General features: G+C 41.6%; 1 protein-coding gene across 6 annotated transcripts in view; it reads left to right on the forward strand.

Moving 5' to 3' along the window:
• birc6 (baculoviral IAP repeat containing 6) overlaps positions 1–12,503 on the forward strand; it is a 232,795-nt gene extending 220,292 nt beyond the window's left edge. For all 6 annotated transcript variants that reach the window (XM_080200712.1, XM_080200715.1, XM_080200714.1 and 3 more), the window contains 2 exons: positions 10,159–10,293; positions 11,779–12,503. In XM_080200712.1, coding sequence (XP_080056838.1) covers positions 10,159–10,293; positions 11,779–11,964 — 321 coding nt within the window. In that variant the 3' untranslated portion in view covers positions 11,965–12,503. The remainder of the gene's footprint in view (positions 1–10,158; positions 10,294–11,778) is intronic.
• Positions 12,504–26,126: the final 13,623 nt, after the last annotated feature.

The raw sequence follows: 26,126 nt of genomic DNA on the forward strand, positions 1-26,126 counted from the left end.
GATTGGTCGACCCATGTTGGACGTGGGGGGCTCGAGGAAGAGTTCTTGGAATGCTGCCGGGATAGTTTCCTCGAACAGTGTGTGTTGGAGCCGACGAGGGAGCGAGCTATCTTGGATCTGGTGTTATGTAATGAGGCGGGTAGAATTAGGGACCTTGTGGTGAAGGATCCTCTTGGGGAGAGTGATCATTGTATGGTGGAGTTTCTGATGCAGATGGAGGAGGAGAAAGTGGGTTCCCGGACACGCGTCCTTTGTTTGAATAGAGGGGAGTACGGTAGGATGAGAGAAGAATTGGCAAATGTGGACTGGGGGAGCGCGTTGGAGGGAAGGTCTGTTGAGGAGCAGTGGAGAATCTTTAAGGAGATCTTTCTTAGTGCTCAACGGAAATTTATGCCGATGGTCAAAAAGGATAGTAGGAGGAGAGGTAATAAGCCGTGGATAACGAAGGAGGTGAAGGAAAGTGTTAAATTAAAAGCGGAGGAATTTAGAGTAGCTAAGAGTAGTGGGCGAGTAGAGGATTGGGAGAGGTTTAAATGTCAACAAAGATTGACAAAGAAGTTGATAAGGAAGGGTAGGAGAAACTATGAAGCTGGGCTAGCGCTTAATATAAAAAAGGATAGCAAGAGTTTTTATAAATATATAAAAAGGAAGAGGCTGGCTAGGGTGAATGTTGGTCCTTTAGAGGATGAGAAAGGGGACCTAGTGGTAGGGGATGGGGATATGGCTAAGGTATTGAATAACTTTTTTGTTTCTGTCTTCACGGAGGAGGACGTGAATAATTTGCCGGGTGTTAGCGATGGAAAGGTGGTAGGACTGGAGGGTCTTAATGACATTACTGTTACTAGAAAGGCGGTGCTCGACAGACTGGAGGGGCTGATTGTGGACAAGTCCCCAGGACCGGATGGAATGCATCCGAGGGTTCTGAAAGAAATGGCGGAGGTGATAGTGGATGCCTTGGTGGTTATTTTCCAAACGTCGCTGGATTCCGGGGAAGTGCCGGACGATTGGAAAACGGCTAATGTTACGCCGTTGTTTAAGAAGGGTGCCAGGCAAAAGGCGGGGAATTATAGGCCGGTTAGTTTAATGTCTGTGGTAGGTAAAATGTTAGAATCTGTCATTAAGGATGAAATTGCGAGGCATCTTGAGGGGAATTGCTTGATAGAGCAGACGCAGCACGGTTTCATTAAAGGGAAGTCGTGTCTGACAAATTTACTGGAGTTCTATGAGGATGTGTCTAGGGCGGTGGATAGAGGAGAGCCGGTGGATGTGGTCTTTCTAGATTTTCAGAAGGCGTTTGACAAAGTGCCTCACAAGAGGTTATTGCAGAAGGTCGAGGGACATGGAGTTGGGGGTAGGGTGTTAGCGTGGATAGAGGATTGGTTGTCAAATAGGAGGCAGAGAGTGGGGGTCAACGGGTGCTATTCGGATTGGCGGATGGTGACTAGTGGAGTGCCCCAGGGGTCAGTGCTGGGGCCTCAGCTTTTTACCATTTATATAGATGATCTGGAGGAGGGAACCGAGTGTAGAGTGTCGAAATTTGCGGATGACACCAAGATTGGGGGAACGGCAAATTGTGCGGAGGGTGTGGAGAGTCTGCAGAAGGATCTAGATAGGCTGGGAGAAGGGGCCAGGAAATGGCAAATGGAATTTAATGTTGGCAAGTGTGAGGTGGTCCACTTTGGTAGGAAGAATGGTAGGAAGGACTATTACTTACGTGGCGAAAAACTGCAGCAGGTGACGGTGCAGAGGGACCTCGGGGTCCTTGTGCATGAGTCGCAAAAACCCAGCTTGCAGGTGCAACAGGTGGTCAGGAAGGCGAATGGGATGCTGGCCTTCATAGCGAGGGGGATTGAATATAAAAGTAGGGAGGTCTTGCTGCAGCTGTATAGGGCATTGGTGAGGCCGCAACTGGAGTACTGTGTGCATTTTTGGGCGCCGCACCTGCGCAAAGATATTTTGGCCTTGGAGGGAGTGCAGAGGAGGTTCACTAGGCTGATACCGGAGTTGAGGGGGTTGAGCTATGAGGAGAGGCTGAATAAACTAGGCTTGTACTCGTTAGAGTTTAGAAGAATGAGGGGAGATCTCATTGAGACGTATAAGATGATGAATGGGATGGATAGGATAGAGGTGGAAAGACTCTTCCCGCTCAAAAAAGACAGTAGGACTAGGGGGCACAGCCTCAAGATAAAAGGGGGGCGGTTTAGAACAGAGTTGAGGAGGAACTTCTTCACTCAAAGGGTGGTGAATCTCTGGAATTCTCTGCCCGTTGAAGTGGTGGAGGCTGCCTCGCTAAATATTTTTAAGACGCGGGTTGATGGGTTTTTGATAGGAGAGGGGATTAAGGGTTATGGGGAGAGGGCGGGAAAGTGGAACTGAGCCATGACAGATCAGCCATGATCTTATTGAATGGCGGGGCAGGCTCGAAGGGCTGGATGGCCTACTCCTGCTCCTATTTCTTATGTTCTTAAACAAAAGAGATACGTTTAAGCCTTGTGTCGTTTGTGAATTAGAGTGCTTGGGGAGTTTATAAATCCCTGTTGCTTTCCCCGCCACAATGCTTTGGCCAATCAGAGTTGATTTGTCAGCCGATCGGCATGCTTTTTTCTGTAGTACGAATTGTTGTGACTTTTTGAACTTTGGCATCCTCATATTTAACCTGGATGCAAGACTAAAAGTTTTGGCAACACGTTTCCCTCTTCACCTATATTATGGACAATTACACATCCCAAAAGACCACCTACAATTTCCATGTGCTTTTCAGGATAGATGGTTTAAACATTAATCATATTAAATTGGATCTGCTTAACTTTCTGTTCATAAGGATATGTCAAGTGGTGTAATTAACTCAAGTTTGGTAATTGGAGAGTGCTGAATACGTTGGCGCATTGAAACTGAACTAAGTAAATTGTCACAAAATCTAGCATTTTGATATTAAAAGCATTGACATTCACTCACTAGCAGTTATCCATTAAAGATAAAATGTTACATATGTAAAAACTAGTTTGAACCAAGCTAATTACAACACAGGCATGTAAATATAGTTAATTTGTATAGTTTGTGTGTCAACTGTGCAATCAATTATGTTGAAGACTGGACTTTTGTGCAATAAGACTTCAATAATATGTGAAGATTTATGCTGGCATGTTCAATGTATTCTAAATCTGTGCCTGGTTGAGGACAGTTAATACGTTGACTACGTTCCATATATTTATTTTTTAAAAACCTTTCCCTTTTTTGGAAAATTGACTAACAAATTTATAGCAAATCAAAACATTTGAAGATTGAAATAAATTACTTTTGAATTATGGGTGGCACGGTGGCAATATTTAGCACTGCTGCCTCACAGCGCCAGAGACCCAGGTTCAATTGCAGCCTTGGGTGACTGCCTAAATGGAGTTTGCATGGCCTCCCTGTGTCTACGTGGATTTCCTCCGGATGCTCCCATTTCTTCCCACTCTCCAAAGATGTGTGCAGATCAGGTGGATTGGCCGTGCTAAATTGCCCCTTGGTGTTTAGAGGGGACCGGCAGGGTAAATACATGGGGTTATAGGGATCGGGCCTGGATAGGATTTCTGTCGGTGTGAAGGCCAAATGGCTTCCTTCTGCACTGTAGGGATTCTATGATGAGTTCATGTTTACGTTAAAAGTGAAGTGAAGCTGTTTGTTGTACCACAGATATGTGGCTCAAGATGGTTGCTAGGTTACTTTAATTCCTGCATCATAAAGTGCAAAATTGTAAGAGAATAGTACCATTGAGATAATGTCAGGCATGGTATTGTACCCAAGTGATGAATCTGTGGGTGTATGCTGAACAGTGTTCACTAAGTTACAATTCATCTGACAAAGCTCTAGGGAGAAAATGGCAAAAAAGGCCATATGTGTATAAAGCATTCTCAATTGCCGTTTACAATTTTAATTTTCCCATATTTTTGAATAGTATTTTCTTTTTTCTAACTTGATTAGCTTACTGATGGTAAAATGTAAATCTACGAAACTATGATCAGAGTCTCAAATGTTTGCAAAAATAAATAATTCACAGCTTTAGTCAAATAATGTTAATTAATCATAGTCAGTGTTTTAGTGCCCCTTTTCCCAACTTATCTGCTGTTTTCCACTCCCACAGGCCCCACACACACACACACACACACACACACATACTTTAATCTGATCTATATGCATCTAGTAAATTTTCTTAATGTTCCCTCATCTCCTAAAGACTTTTAAACTGACTTTTTATGGCTTGCCAGTCTCCTGTTGTATGGACATAGTGCAGTGGTGATTGGTCCAATTGTGACCATAAACACAGGATGTGGAAGAGTAGGCTATTCAACCCACGAATATGCTCTGCCAATAAATAAGATCATGGCTGATCTGAATGTGGCCTCAATTCTATAAGCCACAACTTCCTTGTCTATGAAAAATCTGTCTAACCCACCCTTGAATAAATTCAGTGACCCAGCCTCCATTGCTTTCTGGGGCAGAGAATTTCACAGACCCTTCAGAGGGAAAAAATATCCCCGTCTCTATCTTAAAAGTGAGACCTCTTATTCTTAAGCTATGTCCCCTAATCCTATTTTCTCTCTCTCTCTCCCTCTCAAGAGGAAACATCCTCCAGATATCTACCCTATCAAATCTCCGCAGGACCTTACGTTTCAATAAGGTCGTCTCTCATTCTTCTAATCTCCAGTGGGTTTAGGCCCAACCTATTCAACCTTTCTTCATAAGATAAGCCTTTCATCCCAGAACAATAAATGTCAACATGAGCATTCGATTGTAATATGTACCATACCAAGTTCAGTTTACGTAATGGTCCCTCCAAGTTTTCTTGATAGCGATCAAATGTTGGACCTTTTTCTCAGTGCCTCAAATGCTGTTAATACCTGGGTCAGTTTCCTGCAGACTGGGTTTTTTGAGAGCCAGTAGTTATAGTGATATTTGTGCCTCCCCTGCCCCCTCACTGCTATTCCAGCAAAGTAACTAAGGAGGATGCTACATACAGGAGCCCAACACCAAAAGCATGATGAATGGGGAGAAGTCACTTCCTTCTGTCAAGTACAACAACTTATCCCATCATCTAGAAACACTTATGGACCTGCCTTAATTGGAGGACCATTGATCAATCACCTGTTGAAACAAAGCACCTTCCCCCAATCTAAACCACTGAGCATTGTTTGTCGCTATTTTCAATCATAGGGAACATTTACCTTTGAATGGCCAAGTCCTGTTTATGCTTTTACCGTGTCTGCAACATGAGCTGGCCAGGTTTAGGTTACAGCTATGACACTGTAACACTTTCCCACTTGTGGAGAGAGGGAACTACCCTCAGTGGCTTTGAGAATGGTCACAGGATTGTCTATCCTCGTCTGATTAACTAACAGTGCTTTCCAGTGCATTAGAAAAAGGCTTTGTTGCTTGTGCTCTGGAGAGGTGTGATTGGAGAATGAGTATTCAAGTATGAGCCTTTTGTGGTAATGTCGTTTTTGAATGTTATACTGAAGATTCCAGCAGAATAACTCAAAAGACATAGCTTTTCACCATGTACAAGCACAGCAGGACAGAGATGTTGCAATCATTACCAGCAGAGAACTTTGAAGAGAGATCTTTTGAGGGGAATTCAGCACAAAAGAGTTTAGGGAGCTGCTACTCTGGTCTATACTGAAGCTTTGAAAGAAGAGAGTACATCAGTCTCCAAATGGGAGAGTCAGCAAAAGAAATCTGCTAACTACTTCTCTAGGCCATCAGTAAGCTTCTCATTCACTGTGTTTAAAAAAAAGTTAATGTCTGAACTTTAGTTTGTAGTCTCCTGAGGAACAATTAGCCCTGTGGATTTGTGAATGAAAGGTTTTTGATGCGTGAAATTAATTCCCTAATTGATAAATGAAGAGAATTTGCTCATTAAGCTTTGCTAAATTTGAGGGGATGTCATTTATGGCTGTAGTTTAATGGTAAATATTCAATTGAATGAACTCCAAGTTGGGCATGGACGTGCAGGAACATCAGCTAATGAGAATATGAATGTCTTTTTTGCAGCCTAAAAAATGGTCTTGTGGATTTAATTTGCTTTGTCATTTGATTCCAAGCCAAGAGGAATTTTTATCAAGAAAAAAATTATCCAAAACTTAATTTGTAGAAACTTAACTCTTTTTTCCCTTCCCTAAATCTGATATGTCAGAAAACAATCCATTCTGATCAGTTGAAATAGGTCTTTGGACAGCTGTTCCTTTTGCTAAGTTAATTTTCAATCCTTCAATATATTCCAGGATTTTTCTTTTGAGCTATTGTGCTAGCATCTGAAGTTGAACAACATTGCATTCTCTTTGGTTTTCAGCTACTCTGTTTATCTTCATACTTGAAGAAGTTACAGTTAATCAGACCTTTGAAAAATTAATAAACTAAACTAAATTAGCTCTAGTTTGTGTGATAATTTAACTTTTCCCTAATGCCTTGGGTTTACTTTCACATGACGGGGGAAGTTAACTTTTGTGCAGGAACTAGGTACAGACAACTCTTTGTTTATGCTTTAACTCAGACCGCTTTCAGCAACCTCTGTCTGATAGCCGAATAGCTACTCAAATAGATTCCATGCCTTGAAGTTACAGATGTCTGTATTGAATGTCATAGGGTAGCAGGCTGGAGCATCATTGCAGAGTGATGGGTTTCACACTTGAATCACCCAATCAGTTGAATACCTGATCACTGAGCTATTGGAGTTGTTTCCAGGAGAGGCCAACAGCCTCCCCATAGAGGTGATTTGCTTCAGCCCATTGCTTCAGCCTGTAATTCACTGAACTGGAAGATTTGTACATAAAGCAAACCTGATTTTCCACAAGCTGTGTAATCCTTGAAGGTTTTAGTGGAGCTAATGTACAGATACCCAAAAATATGAAAAAATATTCAAGTTCATAAACTGCTGAACCATGCAGATCAGGAGAGGCTAATGTCTGTGTTTAGTTTATTGTAGTAGGGATACTTCTGGGATCAGTTAAAAGTGAAATAAGTGATAAGGCTCGAATACAGAGGTAAACAAAGGGAGAGCCCATAATTGACTAAAGCAGGGTGATCCCTAACACAAGAAAGATATCATAAACTGTTTAAATCAAACCTTACCATTTGCTTGCTTAAAAAATGGACTTTGCTGAACCAAAGGATGGCTGATGTAGGTTACATGATTCCAAAGGCAGTTATAAGACCTTGTGGAATCTCTCACCACTCGTTGTGAGGACACACTACGGTCTGTGAAACCAGGGGCCAGTTGAGATCTGTCTCCACAGCCTGCTCCTATAATAAAGTGAGAGCCATCAAAATTTGTAATTCCTGTCGAGGCGCATAAAGCCACCACCTACGTGTAAAGTGAAAAATGGATTTTAACCAGTAGCATAGAAACTGCTTGTTAGCCTGCAGCTGACTCAGCAATAGGCAATATCGTGTTACCTAAAAGTTTTAATATTAGATTTTTAGGCGCGTAACTAAGTTTGCTGTTCGAATCCCAGCCTGCAAGCATCAAAACAGAACATAGATTTGATGTAGGCTGTTGGTCAGCCTAAGTCCCCTTGAAGCCTGTTTCTCTGCAAGATTCCTGCCATCACTAGCTGAGCAGACCAAGCCTCTGCCTACCAACCTCATCTCAGTATACCCATCAACTTTAAAGGAATTCTGCAAATCCCGCTTCAGCTAGCTGAACCCACCTGAACTATACCTCCTCACTGAACTCTGACTATTCCATATCCATTGTTATTTTTCTAAAAGTTATTCATAGTTGTAAAAACTCCTGTTTCCTATCTTGCTTTGTGTGTGTGAAGTTGCGACTATTCCTTAGATTTGAACATGTGAATAAACTATACTTCTGATTAACTCCAAAGAGAGTTTGCTGCGGGTCACTTCAATGTTACTATACTGGTTTAAATATTGCAGATGTAGAATGCAATTCAATGTGTACAAATGTACAGTAAAAATAACTAGAATGAAGCACTTCAGTGAGGTCTGTGTTAGTGAGAGGCTTGGTATACAAAAGAACGTATGGGCAAATGTAAAGTGATTTTATTTGGGTTGTTATTCAGGATGAAAACAGGTGACATTACTCAATTTGAGCTTAGCTGAATGTTTCAAATTCCATTAAATCCACCTACTATTTTTTAAAATCTCTCGGGCAGCTCTTGGTCTGACCTTCAAGCTAGTCGCTGGAATAGATTGAAGAGCGTTTGTTGCTGACTTGCATTTTAATTGCCCTTTCTGTGATCGGGGAGTATTTGGGTGTGTCTCTCTCACCTTCCCTTCCTCTGCATTATGATGAAGACTAGATTATGTGGAGACGGGGTTTGGGGCAAGTATATAGGTTAGCGCTGTGAGTCGTGATCAACATTCATAACGGCTTACTCATTAATTTCAGTGGATTGCCTGAGTCTCTTAAACATGGTAGCATTTCAGTCTCACCAAAATTAATATCAAACTATTTATAAAATTGTCCTTCATTACAGTAGTAACCAGCTAAATATGGGGATTATTTTGATTATTCAGTGACACTTTATGGAACATAAGTTTTGTGGTTACATTGAGCATCTGTGAATTGATAAAGGTAGTTAGTGTAAATACATTGGCTTTATTATTTTGAAGTTTTAAGTTTATTTATTAGTGTCACAAGTAGGCTTACATTAACACTGCAATGAAGTTACTGTGAAAATCCCCTAGTCGCCACACTCCAGTGCCTGTATGGGTACATTGAGGGAGAATTTAGCATGGCCAATGCACCTAACCAGCACATCTTTCGGATTGTCGGAGGAAACTGAAGCAGACACGGGGAGAATGTACAGACTCTACGCAGACATTGACCCAAGCCAGGAATCGAACCCAGGTCCCTGGCGCTGTGAGGCAGCAGTGCTAACCACTTTGCCACCGTGTTGCTGTGATGGAGAATTTAAATTTTTTAAAATATTTGTTTTTTAGAACTGGATAAACATTCAAGCATGAGCAAGTTTTCTGCTACCCAATAACAATTCACATTACTAATTAAGATATAAAAAAATCCAGTTTATTAATGCGGTAGTGATTTAACAGTGCTGAATATGAAGAAAATTGGATGTTTACTTTGTATGCTTTGCTGGTTCTGTGTTAGGCCAACAGTGTGTGAAGATTTGAATAATAGCAATATGCACAGTGACATTGGATAGATGACATTGCACTATAATCAAAAGTGTGCAATTTAATAAGAACATGCAGAAATCTCTGGAAGGATTCTGTGAAAACAAGCCTGGCCCAAGAATCCTTGATGTTCTTCTCCGTCTAATTGTCAGTGGTAGCCTCCATTCATATATCTTGCTACAGGGGGATTTGCACTTCCTTGGAGTCCTGAAAACTGATGCATAGCAATGTCATTGCCTTAAATAGGCAAAAATCAAATGTAAGGGTTTTTTTGGTGACGTGGAAGGTGGTTTGGTGACGTGGAAGGTGGTTTAGAAGAATCCAAGGCAATGTTCAAGAAGAAAAATGAAAAAGCAGGTGCTTTCGGAGGGCAATACAATGAATTAGATGTGAACCAAGTCTGGAAAACAGACCCTGCATGTTAGACAGCACAATGTGTGGTTGTGATGATGTGAATCAAGCTTCAATGTAATTTTCTCTCTGTATTCTTATGGTTTGTGATGTTTTTGACAAGTGAGTCACACCTCCCTTGGCAAACCCGCTTGTTACCAGCATGGTGGTGTGCAGTACAGCTTATTTTCTTGTTGATAGCTTTCATTATGAGAAAATGTAAGGTCACAGAAAAGAGCAAGAGGAAAGCTGATAAATAGCTGAGAGAAGAGCAAGCCAGTACTCATTTGACACAGCTTTTCTTGAACCACCCAATATTGCTGTAAATTGAGAAAAACTGACTGCTGTAAATGCACTTGAATGAGTATCATCAATAATATAATGCAATAGTGGATCTTCTAACGCAAACACCTTCTGGAAATGACCACATAAATAGGAAGTAACTATTCCAGCAAATGCACCGTGGTTTAAATCAATAGGAAATTCTCTGTCTCTGCTGTCTGTAATGAATCTACTTGATGATGTGCCTTATTTGTCCTTCTTGATGAGGCGCCTCTGGTGATATTATAGTTCGCTATGTAAAGCTCCCCTTAAATTGACGATGTTTTACCTTTCCTCTGAATCTTTTTCTAGGTCATACACAAACATTTTTACTTGAAGCGGGCTGAAGTTATGGCCCAGTGTGAAGAGTGGATTGCCGATATTCAGCAATATAGCAGCGACAAGCGGGTTGGCAGGACCATGTCTCATCATGCAGCTGCTTTGAAGGTAGGGATGATTAAACAAGTTATTTCTATGTACAGATTTGGCAAAACCTTTCCTTCCAGTTCATTGCAAATTTTTAACTTCATTCTTGGAATGTGGGAGTCTTTGGCCATAACACATGTCCCTTAATAACTCTCGAAGATCACAGTTCGTTGCTGACTTAAACAACTGCAGTTTATGTGGTGTAGTTGCACTTACAGCGCTGTCTTACTCGCCAAACCTCCTTCAATGACACCTTTCGACCCCTCAGTTTCTACCACTTCGAAGGACAAGGAAGGCAGACACATGGGAATATCACCACCTGCGGATTCCCCTCCCAAGCACCACACCATCCTGACTTGAAGCTACATCACCAATCCTTTACTGTGGCCAAGTCAAAAGCCTGGAACTCCCTCCCTAAGAGCACTGTGCATGTACCTACGCCAGATGGACTGTAGAGAGTCAAGAAAGCAGCTCATCACCACCACCTCCAGGGCGGTTTAGGGTGGGCAACAAATGCTGGCGATGCTAATGCACCATGAAACCCAATGATGCTGAAGTCAGAATAATCACCTGAATCATTTGGGTAAAACCCAACCAGTTTGTTTGCTATAATTAAGATTTATTTAATATCAGATACACTGTTGTAACAGTAAAAGGGTTACAGTTGAATCAATTTAGTGCCCAAATAGTGACCATCTTGAATACGAGAGTTTGTGTCTACGTTACTGCATGATACCATGCTGATGGATGATCATTGTTGTCATATTTTATTTTGTATTGGCTGTAGAGTGGCTTTTAAAGGCTGTATATCCAGTCAAAGGAAGATTGGCATATGGCCTCATAGCTATTCGATTTAGAAGTTGCATCCAGCAGAAAATTGCTTGAATAATTTATTGGAAGAACAAAATGTGACACAATTAGTCTATCACAAAAAAAATCTCAATGCAACATAACCTGGTGGTACTGGATCAGGTATATCGATCTGAAGTGTTCTACAACAAAAACATTTTCAGTTACAATAAATATTTATGTAATAACGCAAAACTTTTGCAAGAGGAGAAATACCAACATGAAACCAGTAGGATTGGGGAAAGAGGGGGATTGCCAGCATGAGAGTGGAAGGGATGAGGGAATTGATTGATTTTGTTTTAAGGAATTAAAGATTTTTTTAAATTAACAAACTGATTTAACAACAGGAGATTGCTGATACATAGTCATGATAGAATGCAGCTTCTCTCTGCCACAATTATTCCACGTTGTTCCTCTGGCCCTGATTATGATTAATACTGATCTAACTTAAATAGTCTTTTGATGCTTTCTAACAAAATGGGAAGGGGTTTGGATTGCACTTTTCACTTGAACCATCTGGATTTTATCAATACAGTTTCAGAAATCTTATTCATTATTTAGTTCGGCTTTATAAGAATGGTTCAGACAAAATATAACCAACTAAATATCTGTCACGTGCTCCCTTTCACTACTAAAGGCTGTCTGATTATCTTTCAGCGCCACACTGCACAGCTACGTGAAGAGCTGATGAAGCTTCCCTGCCCCGAGGGTCTTGAGCCAGAATGTGATGAGACAGTGGAGAAAAATGACGAGGCGGCGACCGGTGAAACAGAATCTGTATCGCACGGTGAAGAGAAACCCAGCAGCAGCAGAGACCACTCCCCTGGTGATGTCAAATTATGATCTGCATTGCGCGGACTTGAAAGACTCGAGGCTTTGAAGCACAAGCCAAACTTTGTCAATATTTGTATGTAAGAAGCTAATTATGTAATAGGTAATAAAATTGAACTATGCTATGCCCTTAAAGGTAAAACCGTTTAAATCAATATGATCTTTTATTTACCTGTAAAAGAGTGTAAACTTTTTTGTGCTTTTATTTTTCAATTGTGACATAACCACTACATGGTATGTTTGAAAAAAAAATTGTTCATGTATACACTGATGACAAACTGATAAATCACTGATATAAGGGAAATACATTAGAATGTTTACCGAATGTTAATTTTTCAGTTTTGACCATTAGAGGACAGTTGTAACCAGGAATATATTGTCATCCTTATAGATACTCCGCTTATTTAAAAATACAGATCTTAGGTTGATAGCCCCTCCCCTCATCTCCCCTCTCCATCTTTTCCCTCCAAAACAATGTTTGGCCATATTCATTGCTCATATTAAAATTTCTACAAACTCCTGTAACTTCAATAAAAGATGAATGGACATTCTATACAGCTACGATTGATTACTGGTACGTTAACAGTACTGTTAATTACTGAATTCATGAACGTTTTTATGATGAGTCTTAAATACATTTTTAATAAATATAACTTGCTTTGGTTCACATAAATGCATATTGGACTCTGGAGTTGTGAAGCACTGCAAAAGTCAAATTTTATTGCATTTTGAGTATACAGCCTTACACTAACAACGTGGGGTCAAACAAAGTATATTTATTTCAGGTGTTATGAGGTGATGGGCACATAGTTGCTCTTTTTCCATATAGTGGTAGGATGTAGGTACAAGCCTACAGTTTCACATGAAATTCAGATCTCAACCATACAATATCAATTTGGCACTAGTCACAGAAATTCGGACAGATTGTTCGGGGTGCTTCTTGTCCACTTCCTTCTGGCTGACTCGAGACTTCCTCTGAGGTCTGAGAGGCATTTTGTTTTAAAGCTAAATGAAGTAGTGTGTTTTTCTTGCAGTGGTGTAAGGAAAACTATTGGTGAAGTAGACCTGGTTTGTGGACTGTCTTAGTTGCCACGCAAAAAGAATGCCAGTCACTTTAATATGACTTGCCGATTAACCACAAGCTCTAATGTACAATAGTGAGTTCATTATTGAATTAGTACCAACCTATTCACTTCTTGGCAGCACTTTGCCTATTGTCAATTTGTATCTTTTTACTTGTATAAATCAAGCATAAGACTCTTAATTATTCGGTGTTTATTCTAAAGGTTGTCAGGATACATGAACTTCAGAGGTGAGCCCGTAAGTGAATGGAATGGTTGATCATCAACACTATTTTAATCTAGAATAATAGAGGCTTCTTATTAACAAAATCTTGCTTAGGAAAAGAGAAGACTAGGCAGATTTCCAGGAGCTGCTGGAATCAAATCTATATTAAGTAGGCTCACTGAGTAAGTCACAGAGTACTACTGCCACCAAATCAGTGAAGAAATGAAATTGAATCGCTAAACTATGCAGGCCATTGAGGCACTGTAATATTTCTGAAGTGATTCAAACAGTCAGAATATTTTGGAATGGTTTAAATAGTTTGGTCATCATAAATATCCACTTCAAAGTCTAATCCCAACAGAAATTGAGGCAGATGTATTTTGTGTCTTTACATTATTGCTGATCATACCTTGTATGTGTTCGAATGATTTCAATTTAACCATCCTAAAGTATTCTGAAGATTATCTGCTATAACATTAATTTAGTGTTTACAGTTGTTCTTAATCTTTTGGAAGACAACTTGTATGGTCTCCCAATACATTATATGAAACCTACAAGACACCAGTGCATGCTGGTTTAAGAAAATAAAGCCTACTACCCTCATTTGACAGGCAGCAAAATAAAATCAATGCCTGATGTACATGGAAACAGGGGTAGATCATTTCAGTTCAGCAACTGCTAATTTGGGATCAAGGGTCTGCCCAACAATAGAGATGCAAAAGGCCACAAAAACTGTACTCTTGGCAGAAATATCCTTGCCCAAACATTAACTAGGGTCTAATAAAATTACTGGATGAGACTGATCCAGGAAAATGACCTGCAGTTTAACATTTGAGGTTCATGTACCAACATGGAATGAGTTTAATGAACTATTGATTCCCTCTATTCTGTGAAGCCAACTGGGTTCTATACAGTGCAAAAGGAATGTCACCTGGGTCACACATTTGATTGGATGTAGTGACATGTCCTACACTTGATCCTGTAGTTTCCAGTATGGCTCATTCAAGAGGATGAGTTAAATGACATCTGAGATACTGTCACGTGAGGGCAGTGCTACACTGGCATCGCTGTGCCGGTGTACACTTGCATTCTTACTATTGTTGCACTGGCATTAAACTTCTGATCACAAGCTGGAGTAAATTTCTTATGGCTAGTGGAGGGATTTACAAGTTTCCCTCCTATTACATGCCAGATTGACAGCACAAAATAAAGTGGGATGTACAGATAAATAACATGAAGCAATTATTTGGAACGTGCTAAATGATCTTGCATCTATAATGAGAATTTCTTCAGTATTGAAATGTCAGAAAATTGGTATTCTACATTTTGACTACTTCTGTAGTTACCTACTCAATACTACACTTTTGTACATGATGTAGATTATCAAATGTTTTTAATAAATGCTATTGTATTGCAAAGCACAATGATGGCAGTGTGTCTGCAAATAAACAAAGTGCACAGTGGATGGATCAGCTTGTAATGTTCTCCCTGGCCAGAAATGAGTGTGTCTCAGAAACATTATGATGACACCATACCAGACTAGTTTGGGGAAACCAATGGGATGACAATAATGCAAGAGTTGTAATGTTGATATTGCATATCCAAAATGGGATTTGAGGTTTTAATGTAAATACATTCTATCTGCCGGTTCTTCAATTTTGCTAATTCTAGGCTTAAGAGAAAGCTGAGTCTGGAGTGTGACTTTGCAACGATGCAAATAGTGCAGGAAGTAACTCAACTTAAAATCTGTTAAATGAATAAACTAGGCATATTTTCAGGGGTAATAGTTTGAGGCCATAATTCCTGGGTACTGATGTTTGTGGGTCAGCTGAGAACTCTGCTTCAGTTAATGTTCATAGGGAGGAAGGAAAGTGGATATGTAATCTATTCCCAAGGGAATAGCCAGGCCTGGTTACATTTCTGTGTTTTTTTTTCTAGCACATTTCAAAGCAAAGTCAATAAGATGTTCTCGAAGGAAATTGTTTTTTGGACAACAACTTAAGAGACTGTACAAATAAGGAAATCTCGCTTTAAAAAATGTCTAATTCAATGTCTTACCATCCCAACCCTGACAATCAGTTACCTTCCTCACTGGTCAGACTGCAATAGGGCAGAGAATTCTATAATCTATTTCTTGTCCCAGGTCCCAAGAAGTATCCTTTAAAGATTGTCTTTGGTTCAGTTGGTGTTCTTTATCTGAGTTATGGTTTCTGAGTTTGTTACTTTGTTATACAATGAAGATCATGCTTCTTGAGTGTAGAAATACAAAGAATTTAACTCCTTGTATTAACCTTTGGTAGATTTTACATTCTTGAACAAATTTATGCAGCAGGAAAACTTGACGATGCAACAAATTATACAATTAGCATACTTGGTGATCTGTTGGTGGTAACAGCTATAATAAATTGTATCTCTAAAGCTGCCTTAAATTCAACATGCAGAGTAAATTGATCAGTAAAAACAAGGAATAACACTGAAAGGGAGTGACAAGTTACACTGGTTAAATTGGCCAGTTACTCTATGCAGCAGAGTCAGGAGGCCAGTTACTTGCAACAGAATTCCTGAACTTTGACCTGCGCTTGTATTTATAAGAACATAAGAAATAGGAGCAGGAGTAGGCCATCTAGCCCTTCGAGCCTGCCCCGCCATTCAATAAGATCATGGCTGATCTGTCGTGGCTCAGTTCCACTTTCCCGCCCTCTCCCCATAACCCTTAATCCCCTCTCTTATCAAAAACCCATCAACCCGCGTCTTAAAAATATTTAGCGAGGCAGCCTCCACCACTTCAACGGGCAGACAATTCCAGAGATTCACCACCCTTTGAAGAAGTTCCTCCTCAACTCCATTCTAAACCGCCCCCCCCTTTATCTTGAGGCTGTGCCCCCTAGTCCTACTGTCTTTTTTTGAGCGGGAAGAGTCTCTCCACCTCTATCCTATCCATCCCATTCATCATCTTATACGTCTCAATGAGATCTCCCCTCATTCTTCTAAACTCTAACGAGTACAAGCCGAGTTTATGTGGCTAATCCAGTTCAGTTTCTGATTTAAGGTGGCACAGTGGGTTAGCATTGATGCCTCACAGCACGTGGGTTCAATTCCTGGCTTGAGTCACTGTCTGTGATGAGACTGCACATTCTCCTTGTGCCTACGAGGGTTTCCTTTGAGTATTCTGGTTTCTTCCCACAGTCCAAAACACGTGCTGGTTAGGTGCATTGACCATGCTAAATTTTCTCTCACTGTACCTAAACAGGTGCTGGAGTGTGCTGACTAGGGGATTTTCACAGTAACTTCATTGCAATGTTAATGTAAGCCTACCTGTGACACTAATAAATAAGCTTAATTGTAACCCCAAATATGTAGATAGTGTTGGATTCAGAGATGGCAGTACCATTGAATGTCAATGGTTAGATCCCCTCATTGGAGAATGTAACTTTCAACTTGTCAGTCCAAACCTGGATATTGTCCAGGTCTCTCTGCATTTGGAAGGTATCTGAAGAGTTGTAAATAGTGCTGAACATTGTGCAGTCAGCAAACATCCTCACTTCTGACCTTATGATGGAAGGAAGGTGATTAATAAAGCAGTTAAAGATGGTTGGGCCTAGGACTCTACTGAGAAACTCCTGCAGTGAGTCCAGGAGCTGAGATAACTAACTTCCAACAACCACCAGCCCTGACAGTGTCTTCCAGACTCTAAACTTGGCTCTCCTCTCTCTCTCCACAGATGCTGTCAGACCTGCTGAGATTCTCCAGCACTTTGTTTGTTTCAGATTACAGCAGCTGCAGTATTTTGCTTTTATCTTTTGCTTTTAAACACAAGCATTTTCCTTTGTGTTAGGTGTGATTACAAGCAGCAGAAGGTTTTCCCCTGATTCCCATTGACTGTAGTTTAGCAAGGGCTCCTTGATGCCACACTCTGCCAAATGCTGTTTCGATGTCAAGGGCAGTCACTGTCTCTCACCTCAGGGATCAGTCCTTTTGTCCATGTTTGAATCAAGGCTGTAATGATGTCATGCACTCAGTAACCCAAGTCAGAACCCAAACTGAGCATCTGTGAGCAGGTTATAAGTTTAAAGTTTATTAGTGTCACAAGAAGGCTTACATTAACACTACAATGAAGTTACTGTGAAAATCTCCTTTTGCCACACTTCAGCACCTGTTCAGGTACACTGAGGGAGAATGTAGCATAGCCAATGCACCTAACCAGCTCATATTTTGGACTGTGAAGGAAACCATGCAGACATGGAGAACGTGCAGACTCCACACAGACAATGGCTCAAAGCCAGGAATTGAACCCAGGTCCCTGACACTGTGAGGTAGCAGTGCTAGTCACTGTGCCGCCTCGTAGGCCAGAAGCAAGTTCACCTTGATTGCACTGTTGACACCTTCTATCACTTTACTAATGATTGAAAGTAGGCTGGATTAGATTTGTTCTGCCTTTTGTGTACGAGACATACCTGGGTAATTTTCCACATTGCCGAGTAGATGCTGGTGTTGTAGCTGTTCTGGAAGAGCTTAGCTTGCGGCATGGTGAGTCCTGGAGCACGTTTGCAATACTATAATGGGTCTCATCTAAAGACTCTCTAAAATCCATATAAACTATTCCATTGCACAACATCATCACCCTACTTGTTACCATCACAAAAAATTAAACTAAATTAGTCGATTGTGACCTTCCCTTCAAATTTGTGCTGTTTTTGATTACACAGTAATCCTGAAATCAAATAGGAACTTCACACCTGCTTTTTCTGCCAATGCATTGTGGTTCTCCCCACAACTGACACTGTTGTGCATACGTGTCTTTTGACCCCTTGCTGCTCTGCTCCTGATTTCTCACCTCTACGCCCCACTTTTAACCTTTCAATACCTCCTGTTAGCCACTGCACTCACCTCTTGGCTTCTACTCACCCTACTCTAGACCATACTGAGACCCCTCACCATTCCACTCGTCTCCCTCTCTCCCCTGCCTCCCCTCCAACTTCACAAGTGAGGTAGTGAGAGCTCGGGAGGGTAGTGGTTTGGTGATGGCAAACTGAAGGTAATGTCACCTGCCAAAAAGGATGCTTCAAGAGATGGCTTCTCAACCCTGCCAGCTCTTGAGTGCTGGCCTGGAAGTTATTTGTGATGCAGGTAGTGCCTAAGATGTTGCTAACTATGATATCAGCAAAGCGTGGGAAGTGCTCCCCTATTGTTGTGTTGTCAATAAATGCAGCCTTTTAATTAATCTATGTCTAAAGAAGATATAACCTGTCCTTCAGAATTTGTTTCCAATCATTTTTCCATCACCAAGGTGAGGCTGTTGTGATTAGCCTTTTACTCAGTTTCTCCCTACTTCCTTATTTGAACAAAGCTACATTAACCGCCCTTCAGTCTTCTGGTAGTATTAGCCAGAGAAGATTGGGAAATTATGGTCAGAGTTTGCTATTTCCTGTTTTCTTTAACAGCATAAGGTCCATTCCATCTCAGCCTGGGTACTTGACCATTTTCAATGTTAAATCCTTCCTCTCTCACAATATTTGTATTTCTCCTCCTTGATTGCAAACAGACACAAAGTATTCATTAACAGCATATCAATATCCTACATAGGGTAACTCTTATAGTCCCTTTATCTTCTCTTTGTCATCCAAATGGGCTCAGATTTGCTAGGGAACACATTTGCTCTGAACTCCTTAAAATTAGGTTCAGAACTTGTTGAACTTGCTACATATTGAGGGCATTTTTGTGAAAGCTGTTCCTTCTCACACTAATTCTATATCTGTTAACATTAATGGTATTGAAAACTCTACAATTACTGCTCAAGTACTTTTGCATGTCTCAGATATTTGCCGACGTTTATTCTTCTATGTCTCTCTGAATGTTTGAGTGTCTATAATACACACCTGGACATGACTGCTCCTTTTATTTGCTTGTCAGTTCCACCCAGGTGCCCTCATTTGATGATCTATCTATCTTATCATTCCTATTCAGTTGTTTTTTAATCAATACTGTGACCCCATTTCTTCCTTTTTTTAACTCTACTATCTCATCTATAAACCCTGTAATCAGGATTGTTGAATTGCAATTCCTGCCTTTCCTTCAGCCATGTGTCAGTCATAGCTACAACATGCTCCTGTATACCAACCTGCACTCTCAGCTCAATCTGACATTCCCTAGACTATCAGCATTCAAGTTTATCCCATTCAGCACAGCCAAATCTGCTGGTCGCTAATTTTCTAGCCTTCGTTTCCTCTGCCTTACAAACATGCTTATGAATTTTCTGCCTTCCGAATTTTGCTCCTGCTCCTTCCTTTTCTAAATCTACTGTCGGGTTCCCAGCCTCCTGCTCAGCTTGTTTAATCCTCTCCAACAGTGCCGGCTGGGAGGATATTGATCCCAGCCTGTTGAGGTGCAACTCGTCTGGCTTATACGGGCTCCACCTTTCCCAGAAGTACTTCCAATGATTCAAGAATCTACAGCAGTCTGAAAGACGTGCTGGTTAGGTGCACCGGCCATGCTAAATTCTCCCTCTGTGCACCTGAACAGGTGCTGGATTTTCTTCATTGCAGTGTCCTTGTGACAAAAATAAATAAACTTAAAAAGAACTTTAGCTTTCCCTCCTGCACCAACCCTCCAGCCCCATAGTCATCAGCTGTAATTACTGATTTCTCTCATGAGTGTGTGGCATCAAGGAGTAATTGGATATTACTATCTTTGAGCTTTTGCTGATGACAATCACTCCTGTTCCATAAACTCTGGACAACCACATCTCTCTTTTTGTCTCTTTCATTGGTGCTGCTTCTCTCTCACACACACTCACTCCTCTTTCACTCTGAAGCTCGTTCTGTATGCGCTCCCCTCCGAGTCCTGCTCTGGATGTACCCTGCTCCAAAGCCTGCATCCCACCCTTCGAGGCCCATGCTGGACGCCCCCCTTCTCCAGTGGCCACCCCGGACAGTTTCCACTCTGAGGCCTGTTGCTGGACAGTCTCCCTGCTCCATGGTTCACTCTGAACCCCCTCCCTGCACTCTGGAACACAAAATGAAACAAGCTCAACAACTCGAAGAATGCCGCCAAGGCTGAGCATAGTGTTTGGAAAGGTGGCCAGACTATATCCCCATTAATTCAATACTATGGCAGTACTTTTAACAGCACACACATCTCCCTGAGATTGATGACTTACTAGGCGGCATATCATGGAACCATTGAAATGAGGCAGTGCAGAGAGGATATTCAGCCTAATGTGTCTGCACCGATCAAAACTTGGGAAAAAAAAGAAGCTAGCTATTTATTTTAAAATCCAACTTGCTGCACCAATCTGTAGCCTGGTAGGTTACAGCATTTTGGGTGCAGATCCAGGTATCTTTTAATTGAGTTGAGCATTTCAGCCTTCCCCAATGAAGGCTGTGAATTCCAGATGCCCATCTCCCTCATGTCTTCTCTCACCCTTTTACCAATCACCTTAAAACTATACCTCCTGGTAATTAAGCAAGGAAAAACAAGCCTTTCGCATCTACTCTATCTGAGTCCCTCACAATTTTTTTGATTTGATTTGTTGTTGTTACATGTATTAGTATCCAGTGAAAAATATTATTTCTTGTGCACTATATGGACAAGGCATATCGTACATAGAGAAAGAAAGAAGAGAGTGCAGAATGTAGTGTTACAGTCATAGCTAAGGTGTAGAGAAAGATCAACTTAGTGCAAGGTAGGTCCAAATTTTGTACTCCTCAATTAAGCTATCTGTTAGCCTGCGCTGTTCGAAGGAAAACAACTGTAGCTTATCCCATCTTTCCTCATAGCTGCAATTTTCAAACCCTGGCAGCATTCTTGCAAATCTCCTGTGCACACTCTCTGGAGCAATTATGTCCTTCCTGTAATTTGATGTCCTTCAAAGACTTCATCTAGGGTCATCTAAGAAGTGCAAGATGTTGTGCGAGAGCACAGCAATCAGTCTGGTGGCTAGGCTTGCTCTAATGAAGAAATTATTTTGAATTGTTTTACTTGTATTGTAAACAGGCAAGAACAGAAAGAACCACTATTACCTTGTAACTTTCCATCAAGACTGTGGGAGAGCCTGTGAATGGACTTACTTTAGTTTTGGGGGAAAAATTTCCTTCTTGTCATTGATTACTACTCATGATGGATTGAAGTAAACAGAGTATCACAGCAGAAGCAGTTACCTAATTCCTCCAGGAAATTATGCATCACATGAAATTCTGGGCATCATAGTACCTGACAATGGGCCCCAGTTTGCTAATGAGCTATTCCATAATTTTGCAAACAAATATGACTTTCTTCTCACAACCTTGCTTTCCTCAAGTGAATGGAGAAGCTGAACTGAACTGGGATACTAGGCTAGGGTGAAGATCTATAGAGAAGCAGGTCCAGACATTTAAGGGGATATTTCAGAATACTCTGAAAAAATGTTTCTACTGTAAAGAAAACTTTTAAAAAATTGACTCACTATCTCTGGTTAACTAAATAAATCAAGGCGCGCATCAAATTTAAGGAGCAAGCATGAAACTGCACAAAGGTGACTGGCAGTTCAGATGATCAGTCAGAAAATAAAGAATGGCTGGGAATGACTAAAAGGTTAGTTAGGAGAAAGAAATTAAAGTATGAGAAGAGGTTGGCTAAAAATGTAAACAATGGGTAGGAAGAGTTTCTACAGATATTTGAAAAGGAAGCGAGTCTATAAAGTGAGTTTTGGCTTTTTAGAAAGTTACAATGGTGAGTTAATAAGGAAACAGCAAATGAAATGAACAAATAGGTTGCTTCTGTCTTCACTGTAGAAGGTACAAAATCATTCCAATAATAACTGTAAATCAGAAGCTGGAAGGGAAAGAAGAACTTGATGAAATTACAATCCCTATGGAAATGGTACTGAGTGAACTGATGGAGCTGTGACTTTCCAGGTCCGGGTGAACTTTACCCTGGAGTCTTAAAAGAGGTGGCAAATGTGATTGTAAATGGATTGGTGTAAATTTTCCAAAATTCTGGGAAGGTTCCATCAGACTGGAACGTAGCTATATAATCCAATAAGGAAGGGAGACAGGAAAAAGAAAACTATAGGTCAGTGAGCTTGTCATCTGTCATGGGGGAGATGATAAAATCGATCATTAAAGAGGTTACAGCTGAGAACTTAGAAAAATGCAAGATAGTTGGGATGAGTCAACATGGTGTTGTAAAAGAGAAATCATGTTTAACCAATTTATTAGAGTTCTTTGACAGAGCAACATGCACTGTGGATAAAGGGGAGCCTGTAGGTATCCTATACTTGGATTTCCAGAAGGCATTTGATAAGGTGGCACATCAAAGGTTATTGCAGAACATAAGAACATAAGAAATAGGAGCAGGAGTAGGCCAACTAGCCCTTCGAGCCTGCCCCGCCATTCAATAAGATCATGGCTGATCTGTCTTGGCTCAGCTCCACATTCCCGCCCTCTCCCCATAACCCTTAATCCCCTCTCTTATCAAAAACCCATCAACCTGCGTCTTAAAAATATTTAGCGAGGCAGCCTCCACCACTTCAACGGGCAGAGAATTCCAGAGATTCACCACCCTTTGAAGAAGTTCCTCCTCAACTCCGTTCTAAACCGCCCCCCCTTTATCTTGAGGCTGTGCCCCCTAGTCCTACTATCCTTTCTGAGCGGGAAGAGTCTCTCCACCTCTATCCTATCCATCCCATTCATCATCTTATATGTCTCAATGAGATCTCCCCTCATTCTTCTAAACTCTAACGAGTACAAGCCTAATTTATTCAGCCTCTCCTCATAGCTCAATCCCCTCAACTCCGGCATCAGCCTAGTAAACCTCCTCTGCACTCCCTCCAAGGCCAAGATATCCTTGCGTAAGTACGGCGCCCAAAACTGCACACAGTACTCCAGCTGCGGCCTCACCAATGCCCTATACAGCCGCAGCAAGACCTCCCTACTTTTATATTCAATCCCCCTCGCGATGAAGGCCAGCATCCCATTCGCTTTCCTGACCACCTGCTGCACCTGCAAGCTGGGTTTTTGCGACTCATGCACATATAAGTTCATTGTGTAGGGGATAACATATTAGCATGGATAGCTGACTGACAGAAACCAGAGTATGCATGGGTCTTTGATTCGCAAGAGGTGACGAGTGGAGTCCCGCAGAGGTCTGTGCTCGGTCTCAACTTTTTACAATTTGCATCAATAACTTTGATGAGGGGAGTGAAGGCACGGTAGCTAAATTTGCAAATAACACAAAGATAGATAGGAAAGTATGTTGTGAAGACAACATAAGGAGTTTGTAGATGGATATAGATAGATTAAAGTGAGTGGGCAAAAAATCTGGTAGACGGAGGAAAATATGATAAACTATGAAGTTACTTGTTTTAGCACAAAGAATAAAAAGCAGAATATTACTTAAGTGGAGAATGACTGCGTAATTCTGAGGTGAAAAGGGATTAGGTGTGAGTTACAAAATGTTAGTATGCAGGTACATCACGAAGGCTAGTGGAATAAGAACATAAGAAGTAGGAGCAGGAGGAGGCCACCTAGCCCTTCGAGCCTGCCCCGCCATTCAATAAGATCATGGCTGATCTGAAGTGGCTCAGTTCCACTTTCCTGCTTTCTCCCCATAACCTTTAATTCCCTTGCCTACCAAAAACCTATCTACCCGTGACTTAAATATATTTAGTGAGGTAGCCTCCACCACTTCAACGGGCAGAGAATTCCACCCTTTGAGTGAAGAAGTTCCTCCTCAACTCCGTTCTAAACTGCTCCCCCCTTATCTTGAGGCTGTGCCCTCTAGTCCTGCTGTCCTTTCTGAGCGGGAAGAATCTCTCTACCTCTACCCTATCCATCCCCTTCATTATCTTATATGTCTCTATAAGATCCCCCCTCATCCTTCTAAACTCCAATGAGTACAGACCCTGTCTATTTAGTCTCTCTTCATAGTCCAACCCCCTCATCTCCGGTATCAGCCTAGTGAACCTCCTCTGCACTCCCTCCAAGGCCAAAATATCCTTGCGCAAGTGCAGCGACCAAAACTGCACACAGTCCTCCAGCTGCGGCCTCACCAGTGCCCTGTACAGTTGCAGCAAGACCTTCCTGCTTTTATATTCTATCCCCCTCGCTATAAAGGCCAGCATCCCATCTGCCTTCTTGATCATCTGCTGCACCTGCAGACTGGGTTTTTGCGACTCACGCACAAGGACCCCCAGGTCCCTCTGCACCGTAGCATGCTGCAGCTTTCACCCTTTAAATAGTAATCCCTCCTATTATTCCTGCCAAAGTGGATAACCTCACACTTGCTAACATTGTACTCCATCTGCCAGGTCCTCGCCCACACGTTTAGCCTATCTAGATCCCTCTGCAGACTTTCTACGCCCTTCGCACAATTTGCTTTTCCACTCATCTTTGTGTCATCAGCAAATTTCGACACCCTACACTCAGCCCCCTCCTCCAGATCATCTATATAAATGGTAAATAGTTGAGGCCCCAGCACCGATCCTTGCGGCACTCCACTAGTTACCAACCGCCAATCAGAATAGCACCCATAGAATAGCCTCCTATTAGACAGCCAATCCTCTATCCACGCTAACACCTTACCCCCAACTCCATGCCCCCTAACCTTCTGAAGCAACCTTTTGTGCGGCACCTTATCAAACGCTTTCTGAAAATCGAGAAACACCACATCCACCGGTTCCCCTCTGTCTACCGCACTAGTCACATCCTCATAGAATTTCAATAAATTTGTCAAACACGACTTCCCCTTAACGAATCCGTGCTGCGTCTGCTCGATCAAACAATTCTTCTCTAGAATAATATCCTTTTTTACGGAAGGAATTGAAAATAAAAATAAGGATGTTATGATTCATTTATACAGGGCTTTTGTGAGAACACATCTTGAATACTGTATGCAGTTAGATTTCCTTATTTAAGGAAGGATGTAGGGAGACAGTTCAGAGGAGATCCACTAGATTGATATCTGGAATGAGCACGTTGTCTTATGAGGAAAGGTTTCCACTGGAGTTTAGAAGAATGAAGGGTAGCTTCATTTTTTGGGGGGGAGTGGGGGTGTATGTAGTATGATGTAAATATGTTAGGGAATAAAGATATGGGAGGAAATGTAGAGTTAACATCAGAAACATACATGATGCTAATTTTGTAATGATGTCAAGTGACATAACAAAGAAGTAATAGAGATAGCAAGGAAAAGTGCCAACCTCATGGAGAGGCCCAAAAAATATAAGCACTTGTTGCAAATAAAGAGCAATGGTTTTACAAAATAGGCTCAATCAGCACACTTCGCGAGAATAGACAATCTCCAAAACCCTTGTCTAGACACTGATCCATTGAAACATCTCTCCCAAACGCCCCTCTCTCTCACACACACACACACACACACACACACACGCTCCTGGCCGGCGCAGTGATTAGCTCTGCTGCCTCACAGCGCCAGGGACCCAGGTGTGAATCCCGGCTTGTGTTACTGTCTGTGTGGAGTTTGTACGTTTTCCCCGCGTCTGCCTGGGTTTCCTCCGGTTTCCTCTCACAGTCCGAAAGATGTACTGGTTAGGGTGTGCGCTGACTGTGCCAAATTCTACCCCCCCCCCCCCGTCCCCGTCCCCGTGTACCCGAACAGGCGCCGGAGTGTGGCGACTGGGGGATTTCCACAGCGACTTCATCGCAGTGTTAATGTACGCCTACTTGTGACACTAATAAATAAACTTAAGCTTACATTCTCTCTCTCTCTCGCACATTCTCTCTTTCTACTCAATCTCACACTCTTTCCCTTCTTTTCCAATCTTACAATTTCACTCGCTCCCTGAATCTTTCTCACTCTTTCCCCTGTCACTCACTCTCCCTCCTGTCACTCACTCTCCCTCCTGTCACACACTCCCTCTCTCCCTCTCTCTCTCTCTTTACCCAGCTCGC

The sequence above is a fragment of the Carcharhinus amblyrhynchos genome, chromosome 12, assembly GCF_965287045.1.
Source record: "Carcharhinus amblyrhynchos chromosome 12, sCarAmb.v2.hapA, whole genome shotgun sequence".
Taxonomy (NCBI): Eukaryota; Metazoa; Chordata; class Chondrichthyes; order Carcharhiniformes; family Carcharhinidae; genus Carcharhinus; species Carcharhinus amblyrhynchos.